This window comes from Paralichthys olivaceus, chromosome 9 (assembly GCF_024713975.1).
Source record: "Paralichthys olivaceus isolate ysfri-2021 chromosome 9, ASM2471397v2, whole genome shotgun sequence".
NCBI lineage: Eukaryota > Metazoa > Chordata > Actinopteri > Pleuronectiformes > Paralichthyidae > Paralichthys > Paralichthys olivaceus.
The window spans coordinates 16,263,705-16,291,605 of record NC_091101.1 but is presented as its reverse complement, the minus strand read 5'-3'; the positions used below and the strand labels follow the sequence as shown (position 1 = coordinate 16,291,605).

At 39.9% G+C, this 27,901-nt stretch overlaps 1 protein-coding gene across 2 annotated transcripts in view; it reads right to left on the bottom strand.

Annotated features, from left to right (window-relative positions):
* The window catches only part of spock1 (SPARC (osteonectin), cwcv and kazal like domains proteoglycan 1), a 91,327-nt gene that overhangs the window by 20,311 nt on the left and 43,115 nt on the right, over positions 1–27,901 (bottom strand). For both annotated transcript variants that reach the window (XM_069531567.1, XM_069531568.1), the window contains exons 3-6: positions 24,805–24,850; positions 14,540–14,620; positions 4,098–4,212; positions 835–967 (exon numbers count right to left, since the gene is read on the bottom strand). In XM_069531567.1, coding sequence (XP_069387668.1) covers positions 835–967; positions 4,098–4,212; positions 14,540–14,620; positions 24,805–24,850 — 375 coding nt within the window. The remainder of the gene's footprint in view (positions 1–834; positions 968–4,097; positions 4,213–14,539; positions 14,621–24,804; positions 24,851–27,901) is intronic.

The window sequence follows — 27,901 nt, the reverse complement described above, 5'->3', positions numbered from 1 at the left end:
TACTTTGCTTTGGTCACTCTTAACATGTCATGATTATTTGCTGGCATTTGCTGTGTGACATGAATTAAACTTTAACACGTTCCCTGATTTCATTTCATTGGCAATAGGCTGAAACATGGATTTCCTCTAAAAAATCTTGCTTTTATTGACCCCTTGCTTTTATTGACCCCTTCTCCTCAGACACTGTTATATGTTTAAGTAATGTCGCTGACTGAAACGCTGGAATTAATAAATAATACAGAGCAAGTGACAACAGGCTGCTCCACTTTGCCAATATCCCTGTCTGAGAGACACTCAAGAGACGCCTTCTATTGTCCATTTGTATGAGGTTCCTGTGTATTGGATTCTTCCTCACCCCTGGCAACCAAAAGGTTGAACACAACAACAATGAGATAATATGAATGTGAGTGTCAATAGGATGCCATAGTCTGCTTTATCAAGGACAGAAGCAGAGCACTTCAATTCTTTATGTCTTTCTTTTCCACCTAGTTTCACTCTTCAGCTCCGCAGTCTGTTTATTTATTCCTTGACTAATTACTAAAGGTTAAATCTTGTCTTTCTTTCCTTGACAAACCTGCCACTGTGAGCTCTGTGTTATTTGATGGAGATGGGAGCAAAGATGGAACAGGGGTCAGGGGGGATGGTAGAGATGGATTTCCATTGGTGAGTTTAAGCTGCTGATTGGTGGGCTGATAGCTGACCCTGTTCTCAGTCATTTGACTAACATACTACGAGAAAATGATGAGATTAATATGTGGGGGAGGGTAGCATTTATATTTAATATTGTGCATGGTCTATATTATACATAAAAATTTAATTATTGATGAGACTCACCTTGGAAGAGTAGGTGTGTCCATCAGATCCACACACTGGAGTTGATTGCAGGGCCGAGCAGAGCCTACATTTCCCATGAGCACCAGCTTCAAGCCTGCGCTTGTGGCCTGCGCTGCCTTTTCTTGGTTTCACACTGAGGAAGAGAACAATAAGAAACAATTAATTTCATTAAGTCATGAATTGAGATTTAGACATAAACAAACCATATCATCCAGCATATAAGAAGCCAAACCCTTCCCAGGTGGCAGTATCTTGCATAATCAAACATTACTTGCATAAATCTATGTCTCAGGGAAATTTAAGGCACAGCAATAACTTTTCAGTCAGGAATATTATGGAAACCCAGCTGAATCTGTTTCACACTGAGCAGAAAGTTTTAGAAGCGCTTCTGGTTTTCAGGGTCAGCTGAGCAAATCCTGATTGGTCCATGGAGGCCCTTTCAATAACCACTGTAATTACGTTTGATCCTAACTTCGCAGCAATTTTCTATCCAAGTGCCCTCATTGAACAACCCACAGCCTGCTGATCCTTTGAGCAGAGACAGAATTAGAGGCAGAACGAGTCGTCGCCGAGAAATGTGAGTGACAACAACAATTGGTGCAAAGTGAACATCAACTACCGGAATGAACAGGTGGAGATTCGCAGTAACATTTTGTATTCACATATAACCTCTGTCACAGGCAGAAAATCAATGCCATGTGAATATGTGACAGGAGCGTTGGGGAAAAGCACACCGTGAACAAAAAATAATAGATTCTTTCCCGTTTCCTGCTGTAGTATTTACATAACATTTAAATTTGCTTAACCCTAATCAGGTATATCGCAGAGGAGTTCTAGATATACATACATACTGAATATGCTGGCTGAATTATCCATTTAGAGGACCAGATGAATGAAAGACATGAAGCAAATGCAAACAGTCATCCAGGTCAGAAAATGTTGAAAGGTAAATATGGATTTATTAAAAATAATCAGATATATTTTTCTATCCTATAACTGAAATGGCAAAACAAGAGTTGAGTAATTCACCTAGTTTTCTCTTCACACCTGACTGCAGATTGCCCCAAAATAGAGCTGGTATTCAACATATAACATATAAAACAGATATAAGTAATTGCAGGACCTGTATCATAAAGCTAGGCTGAGAACTAACTTATCACCATAAACAGATTCTGCATGGGGGACTGGGATTATGCAGGCGAGGGACAAGATTTGTTTTTCTTGAACAATTCAATAGAAGCAAGGACATTTTTCTCCATATGGAAATACAATTAATAATGTAACAATATATACATTTTGTGATATGATGTAATCACAGCACAGTGCACACCTGCAGCAGAGCTCAGATTCTTGTTATTGTGGCAAGGCTCAGTGCTTTTTCTAATGAATCACTGTTTCTGTGGGCAAACCTGTCTGATTTGCTTTAGACTAATTTAAGAACAAACTAAGACAGGACTAACAGTATTGTCAAGGTGAAGTTTCCTCCACCTTAAATCATAAAGCTTAACTACTAATCCCAAGTCAAAAAGCTTGAAATCACATTAAGTAACAGCTCGTTATTTAATCTCTCCAGGGACATCAACATTCTGTAAAACTACAACACTCAAATTCCAGGCAGAGCATCAACCACTTTCTTGCCTCTTTAGAAGTGTCACACTCATCGACCGAGCCTCAGTGATTGCCACAGCAGATTAGACATGCACAAGGCACCGATAAACAAAACCGTGCTGGCAGATAAGGCAAGACAGAGGTAAAATGGAATTTGTAGGTTGATAAACATTGTCTTAGATGCTTCCACTCATCTTCCTCCCAGTCAAATCCAGTGCTCGTCTTCCTCTGCGATCAACCGCTCTGCATAAATGCTGTGTAGCATGAGAGCGTGCGAATGTTAATAGTGTGATTTGAAAGGCGGGATTAGCTTGGCTAGAAAAATTAGTTTATATGCATGATGAATATTCAATGTTTAGGACATTTACAGAGAGCGGAGAGGAAAGACAATCTCTAGACATATTAACCTCAAACAACTCGAGAGCGATCTCTCTCTGCCTGTTATACTACTGTACTTCAGCCGCCTACTGAGATTCCATGTTGCTCTAATCTGGAAAGGCTCTGAATTAACGTTGCTACAGCCTCCACACAGCTGGATGGAGGTGCTCACAAATGAACACTGCGAGCCTCCATAATTTAAAAAAGTGTTCTGAATTACACTTTGCTGATAATGTAGACATCCAACCCTGCAGTCAAACATTATCATCAACCTTTAAGGTAAGTCTGTGCAGAACTAAATCAATTTCAAGAAGAAGAAGAAACTTTGCTTTGCACTTGACAGCGGCCTAGTGGAGACAGAAACTAATTTGCTTGTGGAAACAACAGCAGTGATACCAAAGACTGTACAGGGCATTTTCAAGAAAGTATTTTGTTAGCAGTAGTGAATAATGATCTTGACTCATCTCCCTGATAAACTATAAACTATGCATGCTGCACCACAGCGTACATTAATTGCATTGCACAATATGGTTTCAAATATCTCGAGAGCGACAACATTTGAATTAGTCCTCTGAGAGGTCACTGAATCTGCGTTATGAGAATTACTGCAGCTTCTTCAACTCACGTAGATAAACAATATCGCGGTCCAAAGAGTTGATGAGTGATGCTGTCAGGGAAACGTGGATTTCAGGTGAATTGTTTGACATATTAAGCAGCAAATAGGGCTTAATAAATGCAACACAAGGAAAAGCATTACAACAGAGTGTCTTAGGAGCTAATGACTTGAGGAAATCAATTAAACCTCAAGACGGAGACAAAGGCACATTCAGATGTCTTTTGGGGGAGATGATTCTTCAACTGAAAAATTGAAAAACCTTTAAACCGGCAACATGACAAGGTTGGAAACACACATAAATTGTGTCCTGACAGAGTCCAAAGGGCAAATAGATTTTATCCTGATAAGTTTGTGTTCAGAGTGTATTTGTATGTCACTATAATACAGATTCTTGCACATTGCTGGCACACACAATGCTTCTTCAATTCATGCTTCTGCTGCAATACTATAATTTGTCTAACCTTCCCTGAGGGTCTTTAGTGTATTGAAGTTCAACTTTGCATAGTAATTTTGGATAACAGGCATTTACCCTAACTTAACATTAATTTCATATTTGAGGGGAAGAGAATTTTGCATTAAAACAACCACAACTCGACAGTTTTGTTGTTTTCTTTTTGTAGATAAGATGCTGAGGAATAAATGTCGTATTTCTGGTGCTTACCTGTGAGCTGGCTGCTTGTGATTGGTGCAGATGGCTGTCTGGTAGTCACGGCTGACACACACCTTGTGAGGAGGACATTGCACCTTCAGACAGGGATCCTTGGTGGCGTCTGGGCCTACAGAGAGAGGACAAGGAAAACCTTCATCTCCCGAAGTGCAAAAATAAATAACACGCAGAGCGAGCATCAGTGCTGATATAGAGCTGAATTTGAAAGTTGATGCAGCAAAACATCAAGCTGTTCTTTTCGTTTTCCAGCTGGTAAATTCTTACATTCAACTAAATGAAGCCGGCAGAGAAATAATGAGTTGGAGGAAAACACAGAGACAAAAAAATGGAAAAAGCCACAAAGTAAACGTTGAGTTTTCCGCGGTGTGAGCTGCTCTTAATGAGGACTATTCTCTCAGAGCGTCGACCCCATCTTCTCCCAAATCAATCTCCAAAGTGACATTATCGCCGTGGCGGCCAGGCACAGCTGGCAGGTGTCCAAGGTGACAAAAGATCACAGCAGCTCATTGACTCCAAGCATTTTGTCGTTTCACACTAGGCTAACAGCACACAGCCAGTCTCATTCGACAGACAGAAGAAAATAGAAAAACAAGGATGGAGGAGGTAAAAGAGAGAGAGGAGAGCTTTTAGTAAAAATGAAGTGAGAGACGAGCCCACATCAGGCAGCAGACTCTGGGCTGATGACCCTCTCCGTCACACAGGCTGTGCTGGATGTGGGTTGAAGAAAGATAAAACACTTTTTTTTATAATGAACAAAACCAAGTAGAAAGACAAAGCCAATAACGAGATCAAAGGCATAGTGGGTTTTTAACCATATGTGGAGACCACATGCCATCACCATGGTAAATGGACTAAAAATGATTTCAAATCCCAAGTTAATTAAGACTGAGTGCAGAGTGTACAGATCAAAGCCCTGCGTTATGTACAAGTCATTAGCATGTGGCTGCTAACATCATAAAACAAGAGTAGCCATGTCTCCATTAGGGACCCTAATGGGTTATGTTTGAGCCACAGCTGGTGTCTGATGTGAACATCAACTAGTTTCTGACCCGATCGTACATTGTGCTGCTGTTTACATGCTGGTTTATCAGCGTTAAATCAGCTAGAGACTGAGGCACCATGGCAGTTTTTCACTCCTCTGCTTGCAGTAACACTATAATCTCCAGAACCATCTATAAGAATGAATGAACAGTGACGCATATCAACTGTAAACATACCTAACTCTGTCAGAGGATATTGAAGAGCTCTCTTTATCTTTGAGGTGTAAGAACAAACACACTAAATAACAACGGAGAAGCTGAGATAGTCTCAGGGGAGGAGATTCATAGTACGCTGCACACATCTGTCATTAATGAGCAACACACTTATTTCTTTACAACCTGTAAAACACACACACAGATGCAAAAGCACATTCACAGGCCTGCATGCCCTGTCATAATCTCCAACGCAGAGAGAGATAGCTGTCTATGCTACAGCGTATTTTTATTGCCTGCTTATATGAGACCTCCATCTCGCATTGCTGCAGGAAACCTGTTTTATTTCACTTTGCTTCATAATGACTATATCACAGTGTACGAAAAGAGAGATGAAGCGAGGAGAGGGGAAAAGAAAAAATGGGTGATTTTCTCTGGTTAACAGAGGATTGGAGTACAATTTAGGATTAAAGTGTGACCTCCACTCACAGACAAATTGGAAGTAAGACACACACGAATGCCACTTTATCCACCCACACACACCAATATGCAAAGCATCACATGTAGACCGTTATGCTGATAAAACGTTCTCATCAACAATAAAACAGTTAATTTGCAGAGACAACGCTGCTCTGAATGTGGAATCGTTTTTCTCAGCTCATGTGATTTGAATTTTTATGCTATGTAAAGACAGGAGATGGGAGGATAACAGAGGAGACAAGAGGGGCAGAGACGAGAGGAGAAAGAAAAGAAGGGTGGAGGAGAGGGGAGACAAGAAAAGATGAGAGGAGAAGAGAGGAAAGGAGGGGCACTGTAAACAGAGAGCAAAGGCAAAGACACAGGAAAAACAGGGAGGGGGAAGTGGAAAGAAAAGGAGACAAAAGAAAGGAGAAAATGACAGAGCGAAGAGGAGGAGGATTGTTGGGTGAAAGAGAGTTTTATCCATCTATTAAAAGCTTGAGTGAGCAGCATTGGCAGTTAAACCAGCCAATCAATTGTAATGCAGGAGCACTGCAGCACACTCTTGCCACCTCTCCTTCACTTTCCTCAGTACGTGTCTCTCTGCTCCTTTTATTCCTTTTTTCTTCTCTCTAATCTTAGATATGACTCTATTCTCATCCTTGTGTGTGTGCGTGTGCATGAATAAGTTAATTTGCATGAGCAATATAACTTGAAATGCCTTATTAAGTATCCATTCATTCCAAGTGAACCTCCTCTTCTGAACCACATTTTTACCTTGAAAACGTTATTGATTTATGTAAATGAACAAGGTTGCCTGCTGCTGATAAGAATTTGCCAAATGAACAAGTGCAATGGATTTGTGTGTGTGTAAGTAATCATTATGATTCTTCATCAGACAGCGATGAATGGAGAAACTGTGAAAACACATTGTTTTGAAATTGGAGGCTGATAAGGGAGGACGAAACACAAGAGAAGTTAAGTCTTCTGTGTTATTCACTGCACTGTTACAGATGCAGTTTCTGAGCAACAGCAACAGTTGCCCACACAGACATGGCCACCAATTTGTCTAGCAATTGTCCTTGGCCATTTGTAAAGTTGACTGATGACCCCCGGGTGCCCAGTTACCAGACTGTAAGGGTGAGACAGATGGAGGAGTTGGCAGAGGTTTTGCAGAGGACAAATGACACTGGCAGATGATTTAAAAAAAGGACCAGAAAACGTCCTCAGTTTGAATTAAAGTCAGGCACATATACACTGTTGGCCGGACAAAGACATACTGTGCTCCTGACTGATATTTCAAAATAATTGCTGGGGTACAAACACCAAATTCTGCTGAAAAATATTTTAAATAATTTGTATTTCCGTCAGATACTCCAGATGATTTATGGTAAATGGCCACATTGTTACATTAGGTAGAAAATGCTTGGCTCAATAATCTGGCATACATGCAAGAAGCAATAATTATTCTGCTAATAACCCTACATCAACAACAAAATTAACAATAGCAAAAACACTATCACATTAATCATCTTAACTATTAATTGCAAGTAACATGTGCATGTAACAATAGACCCACTTAACTTTATTAGATGTATCAGAGAGGAAACTACGCAGGCACTAGCCAAACAAATCACAATGTGAAAGAGGATGCAGAAGCAGCTGGTGAACCTGGTGTGTGTTCATCTGGTTGTTATTTCTCATGCACGTCTCTTTTGTATTGCATTGATAGCCAGCATGGCATGTTAGCACGATAGCTAAATGTTAATGGAGGTTCTGAAGATGGAGGTTCCTCTTGTAATGTACATAGAACAGAAACACTGTTTAGTCCATCATTGTTTTTAAGTTTTAAAAATACTGAATAAAACATATCTGTCCATAACATTTTCACTTCTGCTCTAAAGAAGCAGTGGTTTTATTTCCTGTTGTATTTTCATACCTCTGCTTGTAAACAGAGGCTGTAACAGCCGCCACATTGTGAAATGTTTTCCGTTATTTCTGACACTGTCAGTAATTTGATTCTTCCTTTGGTCCTTTTGTTGCAAAAGCTCTATATTGGCCGCTAGTGGATGTGTCCCACAGTGTTTGATCTGCTGCAGAAACCACAGTTTTTATAATTTTTTACTGATGACCAATGGTTTCATCATGTTCCTCTCAGAGTCAGCTCTGGTGCGGAACAGAAATTGTACGGTGCAAAGGGACTATAAGGGAGAGGCTGGGTTGGTGAAGGGAGCCGCTGCAGCCATTGTTGGCATGACTGTATATGCAGATATTGGTGGGTGCATGAATGTGACTGGATGTCACCAGTCAGCTGGTCTACTTCATCTGGTGAAGCGTAAATGAAGAAGCTGATTCTTATCAGGAGTGTGAATCCAGAGCTGTATTCTGCATTGTGACAGAAATTCTCAGTTTAAATGAATCCATCTCTAAGAAAATGAGTATACAATTGAAGGGATCCCATATCTCTGTGTTTTAAACATAATTATATTGTAATTAATAGGAGAAAAATAAAGTTGTGGCTCAATGATATTTGTTGGAACCAGAATACTCCTGTACTAAATGCAACAACATTTTTAAGACCTTTGCAATCTTAAATTTAAAAATCTGTTCTCGTGGACACCTTGTGGCTGTTGTACGTTTCATTGCTGTGTTTCTGTTTGCTTTGAACGCTCTGCTGTTGCTGCACACTCAGAATCATCCCAGCTACCATCTGGTTAGATCTGCTGTTATATGCTGAGGGGGTGGTGGGGAATGGGGTGGGTGGGGTGGATCAATATAGTCCTTGGTTGGTAGCTTAGGCTCAGAGAGCACAGCACGAACATAAAAGAAAATCCATCCCTGCTGGAAAAAAAAACTAGTGAACATGAAGATCGCTGAAATTTTCAATAAGCTCATGTCAAGATTATGCCTGTATGTGTGCCGCTGTATTAAATCTATGAACATGTGAAGATATATGTGAACGCTAAGAGAGGTTTTATGTTTTTGTCTTTTTAGCCACACTGGAGTTTTAACAAACGTCTTACATGTCATTTTTCGAGCACTCCCCATATCATTGTTTGCAGCTTTGTTCCTGTGTGTGTTCTTGTGTGTGTGTGTGGCAGCATTACAAGACATCTGCACTAACGTCTCCCAGTGTTACAGTCTTGGAGCTTGAGTTAACTGTTTGGGACAACTTTATGTCATGACATTTATATGTGTATATTCATATATTTATATAAAATAACAAAGGTACCCTCCTCCCCCAAAAGGTGTTTTTTGAATTTCCAGGTAGAGACACTCCAGCAAAAAGTCTTTTTATTGAAAATATAAATTCTTCTCCATGAAAGGTTAAAGATTTACTGATTTAATATATATATATATATATATATTTAACCACAACCAGTGGTTTCTAACACGAGTACAAGACTTTGTTATACACATACTCATGATTTTGATTCAAGCCTTTACAGGGAAAACGTAGAATCGATCTCCAGTCACTGAATCATTGTTAACTGCATTAGCCTGACAGTGTCGCTGTTATTCACGCAGGCATGCCACAAATATGGCAATTTATTGTCTACACTGTGCAAGAAGTCCTCCTTTAAAAGGCTCCTGGATGATTCAACCCTAAACATGTCTTCCAGCTATTTAATTGCTGCAACACTTCCAAGTGGGTTCCTGGCAGAAAAGCACATTACACTTGAAGCTGTAAAATTTTATTACAATTAAAGTTGACAGTAAATTGCCCTTCTCGTCCACTTTTTTGTCTCCACAAGATTTTGTCCATCCTCTTTTTTTCCCCGCCTAATGTTTCTTAGGAGACAGGAGAAGTGACTATCGAGGAGAGGGGTGAGATAAAACACTGTTCCCGTGTCCTCTAATACTGGACAGTGGCCAGAACAGAGTGCAGTGATTGGATAATAAAGATAGTCATAGTTCAATAGAAGAGGCCACATTGCCAACAAGCCCTGTCAGAGACTAGAGGGTGACCTTAAATGAATTGCTTCTGCGCTGTACATGGGTCAATGGGGTGTTTTTTCTAATCTGTGTGCGGGTGCGCGCTCTGCTTTTTCATCTGTGTGCTCCGTTGCTCTCATTGTTTGCTCTCCCCAGCTACTGTTTCTAATAGCAAATAAACAAGTTTAAAATTAAATAAACAAGAGCTCCAACAACCATTCCCAAAGGACATGTTTCTGTTATTAGAAAAATGAGCATCACTTTCAGGCCCTGATAAACTAATTAAAAAGGTGTTTCTTCTCTTTCACCTGGGGGGTCTGCAGAGTAGAAGAGAGAGAGAGAGGGAGAAAACCTATCAGGAGGAGATAAAATCTCCGTCTGTCTCTGCTTCGTGAACGTTCCTCCGGGTCCGACTGTTTTGGCTGCGAGAGGCGTCAGAGCGAGGGATGACAGAGAGGAATGACGGAGGCATGAAAGCACAGAGAGGGCCTTTGGGAGAAGACGGCGATAGAATGGATTCACCATCCAGAAAATTAATTATTGAAAACATGGGTAAATCATATTATTGCGGATGTGGCTGTGGAATGGAGAAGATAAACAGGCCGCTTCAGTTTGAATGTCAGAGAAGAAACCACAATATACCAGGAGACCGAGGGAGGCTGTGGACTATCACTTACAAAATGAATAATCATCACTGGTCCGTGACATATTCACTCACAACGCAAACTTACAGGTTGTATTGGAAAAACACCTCTGTCTTTTAACTTGCAGCTAAAAAACATTTCTATAAGAACAATATGGAAGCAAATAATCTTTTGGTCTTTGAAGACAGCTTCAAAGTGAAGGAGCATACGAACACGCTATTCATTTTAAGTGGAATTTAAAAAGTGCATTTACGATCCTGGGCATCATCAAGGAGAACTGAGAGGATGAAAATAAAACATGCATGAAATGTGTTTGGTTTGAGGGAACATGGGCACACTCAGAGAAATACAAACAGATACTTGGTTCAAGCTCGGGGCTTGATGTTTATACTTTTTTTAAAGAGCGCATAAAGAAGTTAAGAGCTGTAATGAAAATGTATCAAATAATGTTTTTTACCTCAATACAAGGACACAAGGAGACATTCATGAGACTTTTATTTTTATTTTATTTTAACACAGCTGCAGACTAGTTCATCTCACACTTGTATTATTTTATTAGCTTATTTAGCCAAATACTGAAAATCATAGTTAGAAATTCTATAGTTTAAAATGTGAAATTCTGCTTTGATATGAATGAAAGGTCAGTTGGGAGATGCCACCTCTGACAGTGACGGACACCTTTATTCCAACTATTCTTATATTATTATTATTATTTTGATTATGGTGATGAATTGCTAATATTTAGAGCATAGCCAGATTGTGATAATTCCACATCATTACGTCTGAGCGTCATTTATAAAACCCCAACATGAAATAGTTTAATGAACGATGCTACTGTGCTACAGGGTTTGTTGATGTCACAAAATGCTGTGAAAACTCCAATGTTATAAGAAATTGTAGCTGAATTATTCCTGCCATGATTTACTGATGGTTATTAGAACTGCAGCTCAGTGAACCTGTTTATCTCTCCAACCTCAGTGTCTGAACCCAGTCACTCACCGCTGCCCCCAAATAATATTTCACATTCGCCAGTTTTCCCTGGCTTATGATCCTGCACTGCAGAGTATAAATGGTCTGAACGAGCACCTCTATAATACAGTCGTTCTTTTTCTTCTAAACACCTAAGAAGAAAGTCTGCTCAGTGTGTTTAGACACAGAGGACGTCACTCTGACCTCAGCCTGCAAATCACATGATGTTTTTTCTCTGCAAACAATATTTTTCAACCTTTTTGTTAAAAAAAAAAGAGAGGATCTGCTTTGGCTGAATTTCATTATATCAATTTTCTCTTTTTATCTATTTCGTTGATTGTGGCAGTGTTAGAAGTGCACATCAGCTGTGCAGGAAGGGAAGGTTTTTCTTTTATTCACTGACTTCACTGAAATTTGTACAATGTCAGCTGGCCTTTTATTCCTTTGCTCCAAGAAAAAAAACCCCCCTGGATTCTAAACTGGACACATGTTGCCGCCAGACAGAAGTTTGTGTCAGATTGACCTATAGTCGATGTCAGGAGAGGTCACAATGAAGACTTCTACCTGGTTTCTCATCGACACACTGTCCTCGCTTTGGCTTCCTCTGTCACAAACACACACACGCACGCACGCACGCACGCACGCACGCACGCACGCACGCACGCACGCACGCACGCACGCACGCACGCACGCACGCACGCACGCACGCACGCACGCACGCACGCACGCACGCACACACACACACACACACACACACACACACACACACACACACACACACACACACACACACACACACACACACACACACACACACACACACACACACACACACACACACCTGGCCTGTTGCCTCACCTTTAGTGTCAGGGATAATTAATGTTTTTGCACTGTCCTAGACTGAGGCATTTATTAATCTAAATCTGAAACCTGTGTGTGTTTGTGTGTATGTGTGTGTGACAATTAGAGCCTTCTGTCTCGTCTACCTCCATCTGTCTTTTCTCCTCTTATTATCAACTTATGTTCACCGTTTTATCTATTTGACTCTAAACTAGAAATATCTCACTGTTTGCATGCCTCCATCAACCAGTCTAGTTTCAGTGTGCGCACATTTTTTTTCCACTGTGACCTTGACTTTTGATCTTTGACCACCAAATTCTAATCAATTCACTAGTGTGTCAAAGTGAAGGTTTCTACAAAATTTAAAACATTTCCTCAAGACATTCTTGAGATATCGTGTTCACAAGACTGGGACGAACAGATGCGGATAAACAACCTGAAAACTGATAATGCTTCCGGCCACATGGCTGCCACCAGCGTGGAGGCATAAAAATATGTAAAACAGAAGTACCTAACATCACACCGTTACGTAAAGCATGTGTTCTAAAATAACAGCAATAGACAGTTCAATTTGTCTGTGTTTGAAAACCCCCTTCGATCTCTCTTTTCTTTAAACACCATGTAGAAGACAAAGACTGCGCTGTACTGAACACAATATGCCTCCAGCCAGATTACTATACACTACACAGTAACTCACAGCAAACATTAGACGAGAGAAAAATGGAGCGTCAGAAGATACGACATGTGATTCAAACGCTCACACTTTGCTCCAACTAAAGGAAAAACAAGTAGGTTTGTTTAATCATATAGAACATAAAGGGTCAACATCAGTGAGACAACATTAAAAGCGAAAAGAACTGTAAAAATAACCAGACATTTCACCACACCCCCCCAAACATCTGTAATTTAAATGACTCAAATACACAGAGATATATTTATCCAAGCTCTCACATCAGTAGAAGAATGTGGCTGATGCTCTTTTTGAAGATTTATCTTGGGTTAGATATCGTGGATTACATATGTTACCATGCAGCTTATCTCACAGTGAATTCAATCAAAACATGTGTAATTGTTTTTTTAATAACCTAACGAACACAGCTCAATGTGTCGCTGCATCAGTCACATTTCAATTTGCATTTTGATTTGCCAATTGGTTCCCCATTCAGATTTCCATTTGCTAACTTTTGTTCTCTGGAGCCTTGTTGTAGCCAAACTAATCTGCCATGTAGTGGAGCAACTGACTTGCTGTGTATGCTCTTGAACTGAATTACTCACTTGAGCCATCTTTAAAGTTTTGTGGTTGCACTGTGTCTCCAGCTTCAGGGGAGATAGACATGAGATATTTTTCATGAATGGCATAATATCATTTAAATGTTAAAAGGTGTAATTGTTAAATTAAACTTTAGTATAGGTTTCATGAAACAATTATCAGTCATCAGCATCACATTAACATAAGTATCAGGAGGAAAAGATTGTGCAAGAGACATCTGGAGAAGGAAGCTCACGGACTTGAAGGAAATGTTTGGTCGTAGTCGATTACAAGGAGATCGTTTGTTACATCTGCACGATATTCAAAGGGCTTTTGTAGTTTCTTAAGAAAAAGTGACAGTGAGATAAATTATGACTAAAATCTCACAATATTGTGACTTTTTTTATTCTCACGGCATTGTTCCCAAAATCTCAATATTTTTCTCCAAATGGCCTAAATACTGTGTCTCACTTTCCGGCTAGAAGAAATAATCATATTAAAAATATTGGATGTTACCCATGGAAATCTCAAACACACACCATTATAAAGCATTTCGGCGCACTACACCCACATTAGCTTGTTAAGCCACAAGCACAAATACTAGAGCAGCATGCCACTGGAATCTTTACCCCAGTACATTACCACCCACTTACAGAATTTTAAATTACAATGTTAGCCTGCACTGTATATGTTAGAACTGAAGCTAACCCTGGAAAAAGCTCCATCTAAAGGGGGTGACTTTGATCTTCCTGTGTGTGAAATGCTCAGTGTGAGCTTGGTTATCTCTCTCCTCCGCACCGACATCTCTTCACACAACCTGAGACAGGGCGGAGAACTAATTGTGTTAAACGCTGTTGCATTATCTCCGGGAACTATAACCGAGACAGCGGAGCTGAACAATTTCGGCTCAACGCAACACAATCTGCATATTTTTCTCATTAAACCTGATAATCTGGAATGATCACGCTTACTATACAGATTTTACATTTATAGGAGAAGTAAATCACATGCACTGCATTAGCTAAATCGGCTGTAACGACAAGAACACGATGGTCTCAACTGACTTTTAGCTGCATGTTGGCTGAAACTAGTTTTTCAGCCAGTCACCTCTCGACCCTGATGAAAATGATGTTACTGGAAACTCACCATCCTTCACTGTCTTCTTGGTCAAGCCAGGGTGGGCTTTACTTCCTGGGTCTCCATTTCTACCAGGTCGGGCCTCTCGCTCTACAAAAACCAAGACGAAGCAAAAGAAAGATGAGAGTAGTTCATACTTTTAATGTTTTGTGAAATACACTGTACTTGTTTTATGTTGGAAGAGAAGATCACTTGCACATCATATAAGTCAATGAGCTGAGAGGCAGGGAAAAACAGCTGGTCTGGCTCCATCCAAGGTACAAAAAAAACACATGCCAGCATTAATTAACAAGTTACTTGTCTTTTATTTAATATATTGGCTAAACTACTAAAATACAACTTAACATCTCTGCTGGTTGCCTGGCAACACAACCAACACTCCACAACCACAACCGTTTCACCTACAGGGACAGCGCCATTGAGGTCAAACTGTGTACATTTACCAAAGTACGTTATACTGCAGGCGCCAGTCAAATGCTAGACTCTATAACTGTGATTGTTATGTAAAAGCAAGTGACAAATAAGCTTATTTGGACTTTAGGTGTCCCACACAATCTTATCTTTTCGATGAGTTCTGCAAGTCGCAGACAAAAGCCCCCCCTAATCGGTGTTAAATGTGTAATCGCTGTGAATTCTTAGAAGAGGCGCTCCAACACATCTCCTTGGGTTCGTAGAGTCAGATTTCAGTGAAAACTCAAGCCAACCAGAGCGCAGGACGGTGAAGTTTGTGGAGACGTCAGGGGTTTCTCCTGGTGAAAGATGTGATGTCTAATGTGTGACCCCATCCATTGCCAGTCAGTTGTGTAGTGTGAAGTTAAAATGACTGCTAGACACCCGATCACAAGACAGCAAGTTGTGTAGTGTGAACTGCGCAGTGGATCCAATGACTTTAAAAGTCATGCAGTGTGAACATAATTTTTCTATTCTGAAAGGAATTAGCATTATAACATCATTACTGAGACATAAAATCACGTAAATACTGGAAAAGCAAAACACTGCATCTCAATCTATCCATCTAGATTAAACAGATCCGCCTTCTCTTCTACACCAGCACTGCAGTTAAGCGTCCCATATGGAGGCAGGCCAGTGATGGAGCAGCCTCGGGGAGGCAGCGGAGCAGCCAAACACTGAGGTACAAGGAGTTTGTCATGTCTGTCTGTAGGCTGTGACGTTAACACCCTGAGATGATTAACTCCCAGACTCATCCATCTCCTGTGTATATCGGCGAGTGACGCTTTTGAAGGAGGGATGAACATAATGACCAGGAGAAAGTAGTGACATGAGTCTATGTGAGACAAAACCCCAACTTTTTTAGTCAATACACCCTGTACTCATTATTCCTCCACACTTCGCTTTCTCCCATCTTTGCCGGAGCCCTGTTCTCCTCATTACGAGATGCCTTTCTTATCTCTGACTTATCCTCTCTGCAGGCAATCTCTCTCAAGTGCTCTCTGTAGGCCCCGTGTCTGTATATCTTTGTATCACCCTCCGTCTGCCTCCCTCGAGACTCTCTCGATGCTACTGTCACTTTCGCATGCTGGCATTTAGCCTGAGGGCTGCCGCTGTGATCGCTAGCAACAGCCTGCTCACATCCTCTGAAGTTTATTTATCCTAATTTATGATGATCATCGGAGGCTCTATTGCCTACTGGGCACAAAGGGCAAAATGAAAACACACAAAAACACACACACACAAACATACACACCGTCTTCCCTCTGTGTGATTTACTGCTGTGTGTATCTCCCCTTGAAAACAGCCTGTTCAGCAGTGCTCGAACACTGCAGCCCATTGATTCACAACTTCATTTTGCTTTGAGTTTGTTGTTGGTTTTGGCTCTGCCTTTGTTAACTGGAAGTGCAGGAGCAGTAACAATTCACTGGACTCGCTGTGGCGGTGTCTGCCTTTCTTAATCACCATTTCTCTTCATAGCCATAAGCTCCTCTGCACCTCTTCTTTCACACCATCCCTTCTTTTCCTTCCTAAACAGAAATGTAACTGCTCTGCTGATATGATTGCTTCATGTGTGCATTATATTACCAAATACCCTTGGCGTGACTGTGTATATCTCCTTCCTCTGTGTGTCAGCAGGCTCCAGGTATCATTGATTACCACCTCACAGTATGTACGAGTGTGTGTGGGTGTGTGTGTGACTGGTTAATTTACCGCACACGCCTGAAATCACTGTAGCATGTACGAGTGTGTTTCGGCTGATAGTCCCATTTATGTGTTAAGACTCGACACTGCGTGCGCTCACCCCGCTGAAAGAGCGAGATAAGAGCCGAGCCGAGGGTCGCGGATAGCGAGTGACTTTTTATGATGTGGCCAACAAGCCATTAAAATCTGAGCGGTAAACAATGTTTAAAGAACGCCTGGAGAGAGAGCTACAAACCCTTAGCACATTAAACTGAAATGAGATATTTGTTCTTTCTACGGCTCACACTCCATTTAATGCACAGAGCTCAGGTGCCACCCATTGTTTGTTGTCCTATCTGTCTTTTCTCTTATCAGTTTCTCTCTTTCTAATTCTTTCAGCGCCTCCAGGCACAGATCAGAGATGGCTGCATGAGAATGTATTGAGACACGGGTGACAGAGTTGGGAGAGATTAAAGATGGACCGATGAAGAATGGGAGCAGACAGAAATCATATCTTCACAAAGACAGAGGCTTAGTGAGTTGAAGAAAAATCTGATGAAATATATAACAGCACTCTGGTGGGAAAACACAATGTCACGTCTAATCAGGCTGATTGGCAATTTGGAAGTTCCAGATTTTTCGAGGCTTTGTTTGTGGCTGCTCCTGCCAAACCAGAGAGCATCGCAAATGACTTCTCTTTTTGCTGCCAAAACAGTTCCCATGGCAACCACTTATTCACTGTATAATCTAATTAGGTGCAGAGGCAGGAGTATTGAACACCTGAAACTTGTAAACTTGTATTGTCTTTTTCTCTGTGTGTTGTGTGTTCTCTGCTTGTGTCTCGCTGCCAGTTTGACTCTCCTGTGCTCCTCTGCACTGGCTGTGATAAAGAAGCACCACATGCCATTTGTAAATCCTCCCTTTGACTCCCCATCTCGGGATAATGCATTGCAATCACAGCCTCACAAATCTGCGGGGCCTGCTCACATGCAAGAGCCCAGAGTGAAATAGGCTGAATTCTGCTTCTGACATTGGTCTTGCTGACAGCACAACAGCCGCCAAGGACTCTTCCTCTCCTCCTGCCTCTGTTTCTCTCTGCTCAGGCTCAAAGGCCTTTTTTCAGGGCAGCTCTCCAATCTTTTCAGATGGGACCGAGTGGAAAAATAATGCAGATGCAGAAAAGCAGTAATAAAGAAGAATTTAGTTTGACTTTGGGAGGAAGACTGAGCTGACCTGGAGGGGACATGATGGATTTTAGGTTGAGCTGAATGCTGAAATCTAGACTGGCTGCGCAGTGTGGCCATAAAAGAAGAGATGTTGTAGCATGTACAGTGTGTGTTACCATGGTGAAAGAAGAGATGTCAGCTGTTATATCACAATTAAGTCACAATCACAATTAAGAAAAACCATGGAGACTATTGTATGTCTAGTGACTATTTCTATATTGGTAGAATTTATCCTATAAATGAAACATTTCAGTTTATTCTAATATATTGATACTTAGGTAATGACATAGTAAATTATCATCTTAATTATTATTAATTTCTTTCTTTTTCTCTATCACTTTGCATTTGATAACAGAGCTTTATAATTTTATAACAATATAAACAAAACAAATAAACTAGAACTACTGCCCCATGGATGTATGCCTCAGACAAAAAGTGCTCTTCAAGTCAACACAAATTTCCAGACTCTTATGAGGTCAACATGACCTTTGACTACTGAAATCCAATCAATTCATCTTTTAGTCAAACTGGTCCAAATTTTCAGAAATTCCCTAAAACCAGACTTGAGATATCATGAGGCTCCAACCATGTTTAGTGAGGCCACTGTGATCTGGATCTTTGACCCTTTACAAAAAATTCAAAAATTCTCTATTGGTGTAACTGAAAAAGAAATTCCCTCAAGGCGTTCTCGAGATATTGAGTTCACAAGGGACATAAGTGCTTTGTGAGGTCACACTAGCCTTGACCACTAAAATACTATCGGTTCATTCCTGATTCCAACTGAACATTTGTACTAAAAATTGAAGAAACTCCCTTGAGGCGTTCTTTAGATAACGTGTTCACAAGAATGGGAAGATGGACAGACAACCCGAAAACATAATGCCTCAGGCCACTGGTTGTGGCAAAGTAAAGTAAAGTAAAATCCATTTTTTAACCTAAATTACAGAATGTGTGATCCACTCACTGTAATGGCTCAAGTCGACAGCTTTGTGTGTTTAAGTATGAGGTTGTTTAACAGGAGGTAATTCTGTTTTTCTTTTGTAAATGAGAAAAGTTTTCAGACTGAAAACATGGCTGATATTTGAATGACTACAAGGCAGCCTCTATCGCTCCAGTCAGTCACGGGTGGGCGGAGAGTAAAAGCAACAAGCATAGAGCGTGCCTGTGCTGCTGAGTGTATAAGCCCATTGTGTATATAGTGTGAAGAAAAGAGACTTATGTGGGTGTGTACGCTCGTATTCCTTGGTCTTTTTATGATGGGAAAAAGTCACAAGATATTGGATTTTGCCTAAACAATGGGACTAAAGTTGCAAATGAATGCAGAAACTGGGTCTTATGTAAAATGTGAAAGTTTTCCAGTGGCAGTTTTCTGAGATGTCACTGTGGAGATGCATTTCAGGTATGTTTATCCTCCTCATGAGACTCAAATCACTTTTTTAAAGTTCTCCCTGACTCTTAAAAACGTGGCTATTGTTGAGTGTAAAACTTCATTATTGACAAAGGAAATCACTGCTTGAAAATATAGTCTTCAACAATATCAAAGAGGGGCCTGCACACTTATGCCACTCCTGAAAAAGATCCTCTGCTAGGCTAAGTCTTTAACTTTGTCACGGTGCACATTGATCGAAGTGGGATAGACTGTAATGTTTTCAAATGTGGCCTCTGAAGGTTGCAAAGCTTTAGTGTCTTTACCTGTAAAAATAATCCTATTATTAATGATAATTATATATATTATTTTATATAAATGTAAATTAGCCTATCACTTGAATATTAATGAGCAATCTCCAAAGTCTAATTAAATTGAAGTAATTCTTCATTTTTTTTGTTTTAAATATCTTTTAAAGGATTGATGCATTTTTATAAGACATAGTAAACAGAATATCTTTGAATTGTACTATCTACTAATAAAACATCAATCTGATATAATTTCCCTTAAAAAATCAGCAGATTAATCAAAAATGAAGAGAGAGATTTGTTGCATCGGTTTAAAGTGGGAAAACATATCTGGAGGACCATGTGTTGAGATTACTTTTATCAAATAGCTTCTATTGTATTAGTGACATCAGCCTCAAATGCTGCTTTTATCTTGTATTTTGTTGCAAATGATGTCCCCTGTCAGTCCCACTGGCCCCCAGGCACTCACTATGAAAGCATGAAGCTCTGATCTGAGTACAGCAGATGTCTGTGTAATCCACTCACAGGGGGAGCCGGGCTGTCCGGGATGCAGGCCAGTGTCACCCACATACACACCTATACCTACTCACACAGCTTTGGAATTTTAAGTATTACATGTACAGAGGCCACCAGGTTCACCATCCATGACTGGAAAATAGACAGGTAAGAGAGCCATCTCCACAGAAACAAGTATATGGAGACAAGAGGGGTTGTGACATATGATTTCATGAGCTTTCTCAGCTCAACTCTTTCAGAATAACCACATATTTTTCTCAACTAAAAATCACACTGTGCATTTTTACTAAATTAAAATCTGGAATACAGATTCCTGTTTACATTTCTCATCTCAAGTGATTAAAAATATGTATTGATCATTTTAAAAATACAGATTTTGAAAAGAAAGAAATTTGTGCAAAATACTTCAATGAAACATTAATTTCACTCAAACTTTACATCACAGCCACAGAGGTTTGACTGTAACCTACTTGAGGCATACAAACTGTCAGCTTTACATCTGAATGATGCTAGATATAGTGTGTACTGTGAATATGACAACTGGGAATTCACAATATGACATCGTCCCTACTGAGATGTTGAAACATGGTCCAACGGAAGTTTATGACTAGTGCAGAAATGATCTCATGCATTAAAGATGCAGAAATACCAACATGAAGTATGTGTATATATTTATGCACCAAGAGTGTTTCAGCTAAAAGCAAAGAGAGAAGTACAAATACACAATGTGACAGGAATGAGACAGTAATAACAAAACAACAAAACCTCACAGGCTTTCTGTGTGTGTGAGTGTGTGTGAGTGTGTGTGTGTGTGTGTGTGTGTGTGTGTGAGTGTGTGTGTGTGTGTGTGTGTGTGTGTGTGTGTGTGTGTGTGTGTGTGTAATAAAGTCATTGTGGTATGTGGATTCACAGTCATCCATTGTTCATAATTATGTAATTTCCATCTGATGAACTAAATATGTCAGAAACAATAGAAAACAATCAGCAGCAACGGGTGTGTGAGGTGAAGGGGTGGTGAGAGTTAGATGACCTGAAAGAATGAAAAACAAATTAAACTGATGAGAGTTTTGAGAAAATGAGGGTAACATTAAAAGAAAAGAGAGAGGGAGTAGAAAGAAGATGGTGCACTAGGTTCCAGGCTGCATTGTATCAAAGCATCAACAGACCACAACACTTTTTATCATTGCGAACAAAACTCAATTATTGAACATGTACTGTATATCATCCTCACTTCAAATTGTCTGATGTCAGATAGTAGTGATGGTCATGTTATACAGACTGCGTTTTTTTTTCCCTACGGAAACCAGTATTACATGTAAAACTAAGAGCAAAATCCACTCATGTTTAAAATACTAGTACACGGATGCCGTGGGCCAAATGTTTGTGTTAATGAGGCGAAGCAGACAGGTGGATTAGTTTATGTGACAGCTCCACAACAACTGACCTCATTATGCCTTAAGACGTGAGGAAAACAGCTTTACCACTGGGGGTTTGATCGTCCAACTTTCAGTTTCACCAACAAGTCATTTGCGATCCAGCTGATTTCCTTCATTGGTGATGGAGACACATTAACCACAGAGTGATTCATCAGGGGACCGGATACCCCCCCCCCCCCCCATCAACCTTTCTGCTGCTGATTAGTCTCCAAGGGCGACCAGCGAATCATTAGTCAAACTGAGATCAGCAGGTGGTGATTGATGCTGCTCTCCTTTCACCTCCAATCAAGTTTTGTGGTCACACTTATCATTTTCAATACGATTATTTGTAATCTGACCGGATCAGATACCATGACGTCACATCACGAGTCATTAGTCATTAGTCACCAGCTCTTTGGAAGCACAATCTGGCTCATGCCATAGTGACGGAATGAAAGAGCAACAAAAACGCATTGTGAAGTTGTCCCTTACAGGACAACCTACAAATAACTGAATGAAATATTAGTTAGACACATTTTCTAGTCTTCAAGACCTTTCAAAGTCCTTTAAATCACAGTTTACATTTACACACACATTTATACACTCTTTTCTAGTTATACCTAGCTGTAGCTACTGGGAATCGAACCACCCACCGGTGGAAGAACTGCTCCACTGTCTGGGCCACAGCTGGCGTTGATATACAACCACAGTATACAGTACATTCAAAATGAACACAACAGTCTTAAAGGGGAATTTCAGTAGTTCTCAACCTGGGCCACATGTTTATAAATAAGAGTGTGTAAATGAATGGTACTAAAAACTTTTGGAATGTTGCGTCTGCTGGCAGATGTAATATACTGGATAGATGTCACTAGTGTTTGTAAGTAGAATATCAGAAATCCCCTTTGATGGGAATCAAAGAAGAGCACAGATGTAGTACAGTATTACAACACTGTTTCAGCATCTGAATCCGTCATGTACTTGCACTTCCCCTGGATTTTGGCACAGAGGATTCCTCCATAACGTTTCATGTATTTAGTCCCTAGTTAAAGGGGAATGAAGCTCTGTTTACTTTTTGTCTTTCAGTCGTCTCTGAGAATTCTGAGTAGCTCAAATTTGATGCGCTGAGGGGAAACTGTTTTTTGTTCGGTATCCACGAGGAGCTGGCCCAGATAAACCTGCTCAGCAAGTCTTTCCCTGAAGACTTACAGTTCCTGCACTAGATATGCAAAACCAAGCCAGAACAGAGCAGAACAAATTCGGCGGTAGAGAGATTTGCTGTTCAGAAAGCTGCAGACCAATCAAACCCCCTGAGAGAGAGAGTGAGTGAGAGACCGTGCTCATGACTAACGGCATCTCATCTCCTCCCGAGGCTATGATAGGAAATGTGTTTGAGATGAACAGAGATCTTCCCCAGAACGGCTTCAGAGAGCAAATGACAAACTGAGCCAAGCAATGACTGGTGAAAAATAATCAAAATGTGCTGTGAAAAATGACTATTATGGTCTTCTGTCTTCATCAGCCGAGCCTTAGACATTTAGTAAACATGGCATGCACACGTACAGGCCTGACTGATGTTTTATCCACAGGCCCCACAGTTAATCCATTGATCAGGCAGGTCAAGACATAAGAATTACCACTGATTAATAGTGGATGGGTCCTGAGAGGTGAAATTATACATTTTTAATCAGGCAAACATTAATTACCTTCCCTAATATATGAGCAGAGCTGCGGTCTGCTGCTCCGACACGACTCACAACTCAATGAACTTAACGGTGAATAATCAGGAGCAGAATTGAGGAGACAGCATACATTTTACCATCTGATCTAATCCAACTTAAGTATGAATCTCTAGCTGTTTATCTCTCTCCCAAAGGAAGTACTGTTGTTTCCTAATTTGGACATGCAACACATGTAGTATTAATAAACTTTGAATAAACACACAGTCTGCTCAGTTCTGCACCAGTGGGAAGGAGCTGTATATCATGAGCACAACTGGGAGAACGTAAAAAAAGAGTACATAAATATAAAGCTTTGATGCAAAGGCACAGTTCTTCAAGAAAACGTTTACTGAGCAGCATCTCTAATCTTTACAGCTTTGTTTTAAACGTACTTCTTTGAGTGGCCAACACAATTTTAATTTACTTTGGGGCAGCTGAAATTGTTTCTGCTAATGTTGGTGAGGAAAGTTAATATGGAGCCCTTGTGTGAGATTATGAGACAGAGTGTGACTGATTCTGAGTGATTGCAAATGTCTGTAAGCAGTATACTGTGAAAAGTAGCAGCAATTTGGCCTTGGAAAAAAGACACACACACACACACACACACACACACATTACTACGTGTTGAAAGAGCAAAATTTGTTTATCTCGAGTACAACTGTACCATTAATGCCAGCTAAATAAATAACTATATGCATCAACACACTCAGCATGTTTCATTAGATATTAGCTGAAAATTCATTTGAGGTCTCTGTGTATTTCTACATGAACCTAATTAACACAGTAAATGGTTTAGCACTCTCATCGCTCTACCATGAGATAAATAACACTGATTGGTATTATACCGCCTACATATGATTAGCTCTCTTTAATGCAAGAGGATGCAGTTTGAATGTGAAAAGTTAGTTAGTTCAGTTTGTATTTGCCTTTGCTGGGTTGTGACTGAGACAACAGAGGATACAGGGTTTATTACACATGGTTATAAATGTGGTTTGAAGCTCAATGGATGCAAATCAGCCTGATGTGTTTTACAAAGTCAATTAATTTATGCCTTTACTTTTATCACATGTTTAAAGGCTGCAACAATTAAATTAAAAAAATGCAAAAAGAATCATTCGGGGACTTATGGTAATGATGGCCTTGTGTGTGTGTGTATATATATATATATATATATATATATATATATATGGCACTACTTTTGTATAATATTTCTATTTGTATACATACTTTTATTCGTACTATTTTCCCCCCTTGCGCTGCTACTTTGTTGTACTGCTGTGTTATTGTGTCAATTTCCTCTAAGGAGGATAAATAAAGGTTCATCTTATCTTATGGCCTGATTTGTCTCTGGTTTTCTAGTGCAAATTGCTCTTCTCGCTTAAGTAAGGGTATGAGCAATAAAGATGGTTAAAAGAGTTTCTGAAGACTTCTTCTTCTTTTTCAGGCTCTAAAGGGTTTCAGTCTTTTCTGTACACACCTTTTGAATACTCCAGACACGTTTTGTTTGATACACAAAAGTACCACCCAGATTCAGATACTACGGTGAGCATTAATATAAACATTAGAGTCACACAAACAACAGGACTCACCTTGGTCTGCAGACTTGGCAGGAGCCCAGCTCTTGAAGTAGTCATCCTGAATGGAAACACAACACAAGAAACTGGGTTATAAAAAACCCATAGCGCACTGCCGAGGATATCTTTGAATTATTTTGTAGACCAGAGAGGAAACAGTGCAAATATTGACCTAAACTGAGAAACCTTGTCCTCATTCTTCTCTCCATGTTTTATTTACTTTTATTTCGTGGAGGATTGTAGAAGAAAAATAAAAGATGAGAGGTAAATGATTGTTTGAGGATTTAAAAAAAAGTACAAATATACAGAGAAAACTGCAGGAGACACACTGAGGAGTGAAGTAAGTTGCAGGCTTTATTAAAGATGAGCTGAACTTGGACAAAATATTTGATGTCCGGGTCAACATGGACTTTAACACCAAAAATAATTCAGAATGCAGTGCACTGGTGGTTATCTGAGGGGAGGAATGGTGTAGAACAGTATTAATAAATAATTTCTATTAGGTCTTTAAGCTGTTAAGCTATGTTCATAATCATATTTGAAGAAGTGCAAATTATTCCTACTGCTCAGATACACTAAAATCCACAGTCATGAAGAAAATCTCATAAAATTAAAATATTTAAACTGAAAATAATTGGCCTTCCTCAGTTGAGAGAAGATTTGGATTTGTTAAATACACTTTGATTCAGTGGCTCCATTCAGAGCAGATTCTAGAGACATCTTCTATTGTGTAAAGTAATTAAAAACCCATTATGTAAAAAAAACCAAGGCTCATACTATTTAAATTAAATATATAGGTCAGAATAAGATTATTTATCCATAAATCACCCTGTAAAACTAAGATATATAAGGAGGCAGGAGTGGTGCAAGTGGAGAGTTGTTGTTTTTCGGTGTAGCAGCAGCTACTAGTAAGAAAAGAAACAGGAAACGCAGCAGTGCATTTCAATAGGCCACTCTTTCTGCTCCTTTACTTTCCCTGTTTTTATCAGCTTCACGGTATTTAGCATCTAAAAGCAGTATACATGGTTTATAACATACTATAATGTAGTTGTAAGCAGATATAAGTACGTAGATTATTGCACCAGTGTTTAAATATACTGTGATTCATTAACTGAACATAAGTTCTACAGCCATTGACAAATACATTTACAATTATTAATATCTAGTTATATAACAACATTTAAGTTTGTTCTGTAGGCTTTATAAAATGTTTTATAATGCTTATAAAAGTTAAACATGGGGAGGTAAGGTGTTACCACACACACATGCACACACAGTGATGGAGTCTGCATCTGAAGCTGTACCCAAAGCAAACCACATGTGTGCCAGCAGGGAGTGAGCCTGTGTCGGTGATACTAAATGAAAACCTGCTGTGTAAGAGAGCAGGATCTCTACCTCCGTCATTATTTGATAAAGAGAGAGGGAGAAGGAAAGAAGGAAAGATAGATAGAGAAGCTACATGAGGCAGAAACAGTCCACAGGAAGTGGACAGCTGACCCACTCCTGCAGTCCTTGTTCTATAAATGACAACTGCCAACGATTGAGCCAACACAAAGGTTTCAAATGAGTGGCTAAAACCTAATTAGCTTCTCCCTCAGGTCCTTATTTCATTCATGTCCTCACTTCTTTTTTCTCTTCTTTTATGTCCATCTCTCCAGCCCTGGCTCTATTATAAATTAACTTTATGGCTGTTAGAGTGGAAAGTAGGATGTTACTGTCGCAGAAGTCATTTCTGTAGACTCCTACAACCTGTACTGTAAAGAGAAATGAGAGACCGTTATGATGACCGTTACGCACTCACCTTTCTTATATAAATATACTGTCCTATATATTAGTTGTAATAGTCGATCAAATCATGTTTTATATAGTTTTTCTTTGTAGTCAGTAAAATATATGGGTAGCAAATAATTAGACTGTAGAGAGATCAAATAGGAAATATCACATTACCAAAGAAAATCTTTTGTTCTTGTTTGGGCGTTAGTCTTTAAATTCATAGAAATACAATGCATAGAATTCTTTAAAATTTTAGACATATTATATCAGGTTTTTCCCCATTCTCCAATTTTGGAGCAGAATAACTTGACTAGCTTGCACTTTGCCCGGAGCATAACCCAATCTAAAAGTTGAAGACAGTGAGTCAGACCTTTATCGTCCAACCTTGCTCATGCTCTTGTCATAGTCAGGCTGTAAAACCTTGTGGAAAGTCTCCCCAGAACAGTAGGGTGTGTTACAGGTCCTCGGCTATGAATGTTTAAAAATCAAATATGAGTGTAATGTTACCATGTCTATATACTTTAGGTCAGGTCTAGTTAAAAGGCCACTTCTGTCAGGTAATTGTTACTGAAAGCTGCTGTGCACTGACTGATAAAACTTGTGCAACCTGCAGAAATTGCTTTAAAGTGAGGAAAGTATCAAACCACTGCTGCAGCATTTTAATATGCTGCCACGTTATAGCTGACCAGCCACCCAACCTGCTGTGCATTTAAATTAGCAACACCTCTCCAGCTCTGCAACAATGCCTTGCAGCAAGTGTCAGACAAACACATAGGATTTCTGCAGTATGCTTCCTCGCAGTATTATCAGGTTACAAGCACAATGGATTTACTCACCTCCACTTCCTTTAGATGTTTGCACAGGAGCCGGGCAGAGGAATAGAGAGGAGATAAGAAGAGAGAAGAAAAGAAAGGTCAGTGATAATGGCACAGTATGCTGTGTCAATCAGATCTATTACAGCTCCGTGTTACTCATTCAGAATACTGAGCTCAACTAGAGATTCATTTAAAAGGAATCTGAAGGAGTTGGAATACCAAAGCAGTCACACATACACACACTCGCACCTGCGATAACAGCAACAAGCCTTATTTGATGTGACATGTAATTTGAAACACAGTGAGGGCAAACTCCACAGGCTTGAGCAGAGGCCCAGCATAAAGGGAGGCGAGAGAGAGAGGGCAGGAAGAGAGAGGGAAGGAAGAGAGAGGGCGATGCACGAGAGTGGTGCAAATGTAGAGGCGGGAGGAAATCAGGCTTATAATTTTAGTGCTTGAATATGATGGAAAAGAGGAGAGAGGGTGGAGGTGGAGGATTTTCTGATCCGGACGAGTGGGTGCTG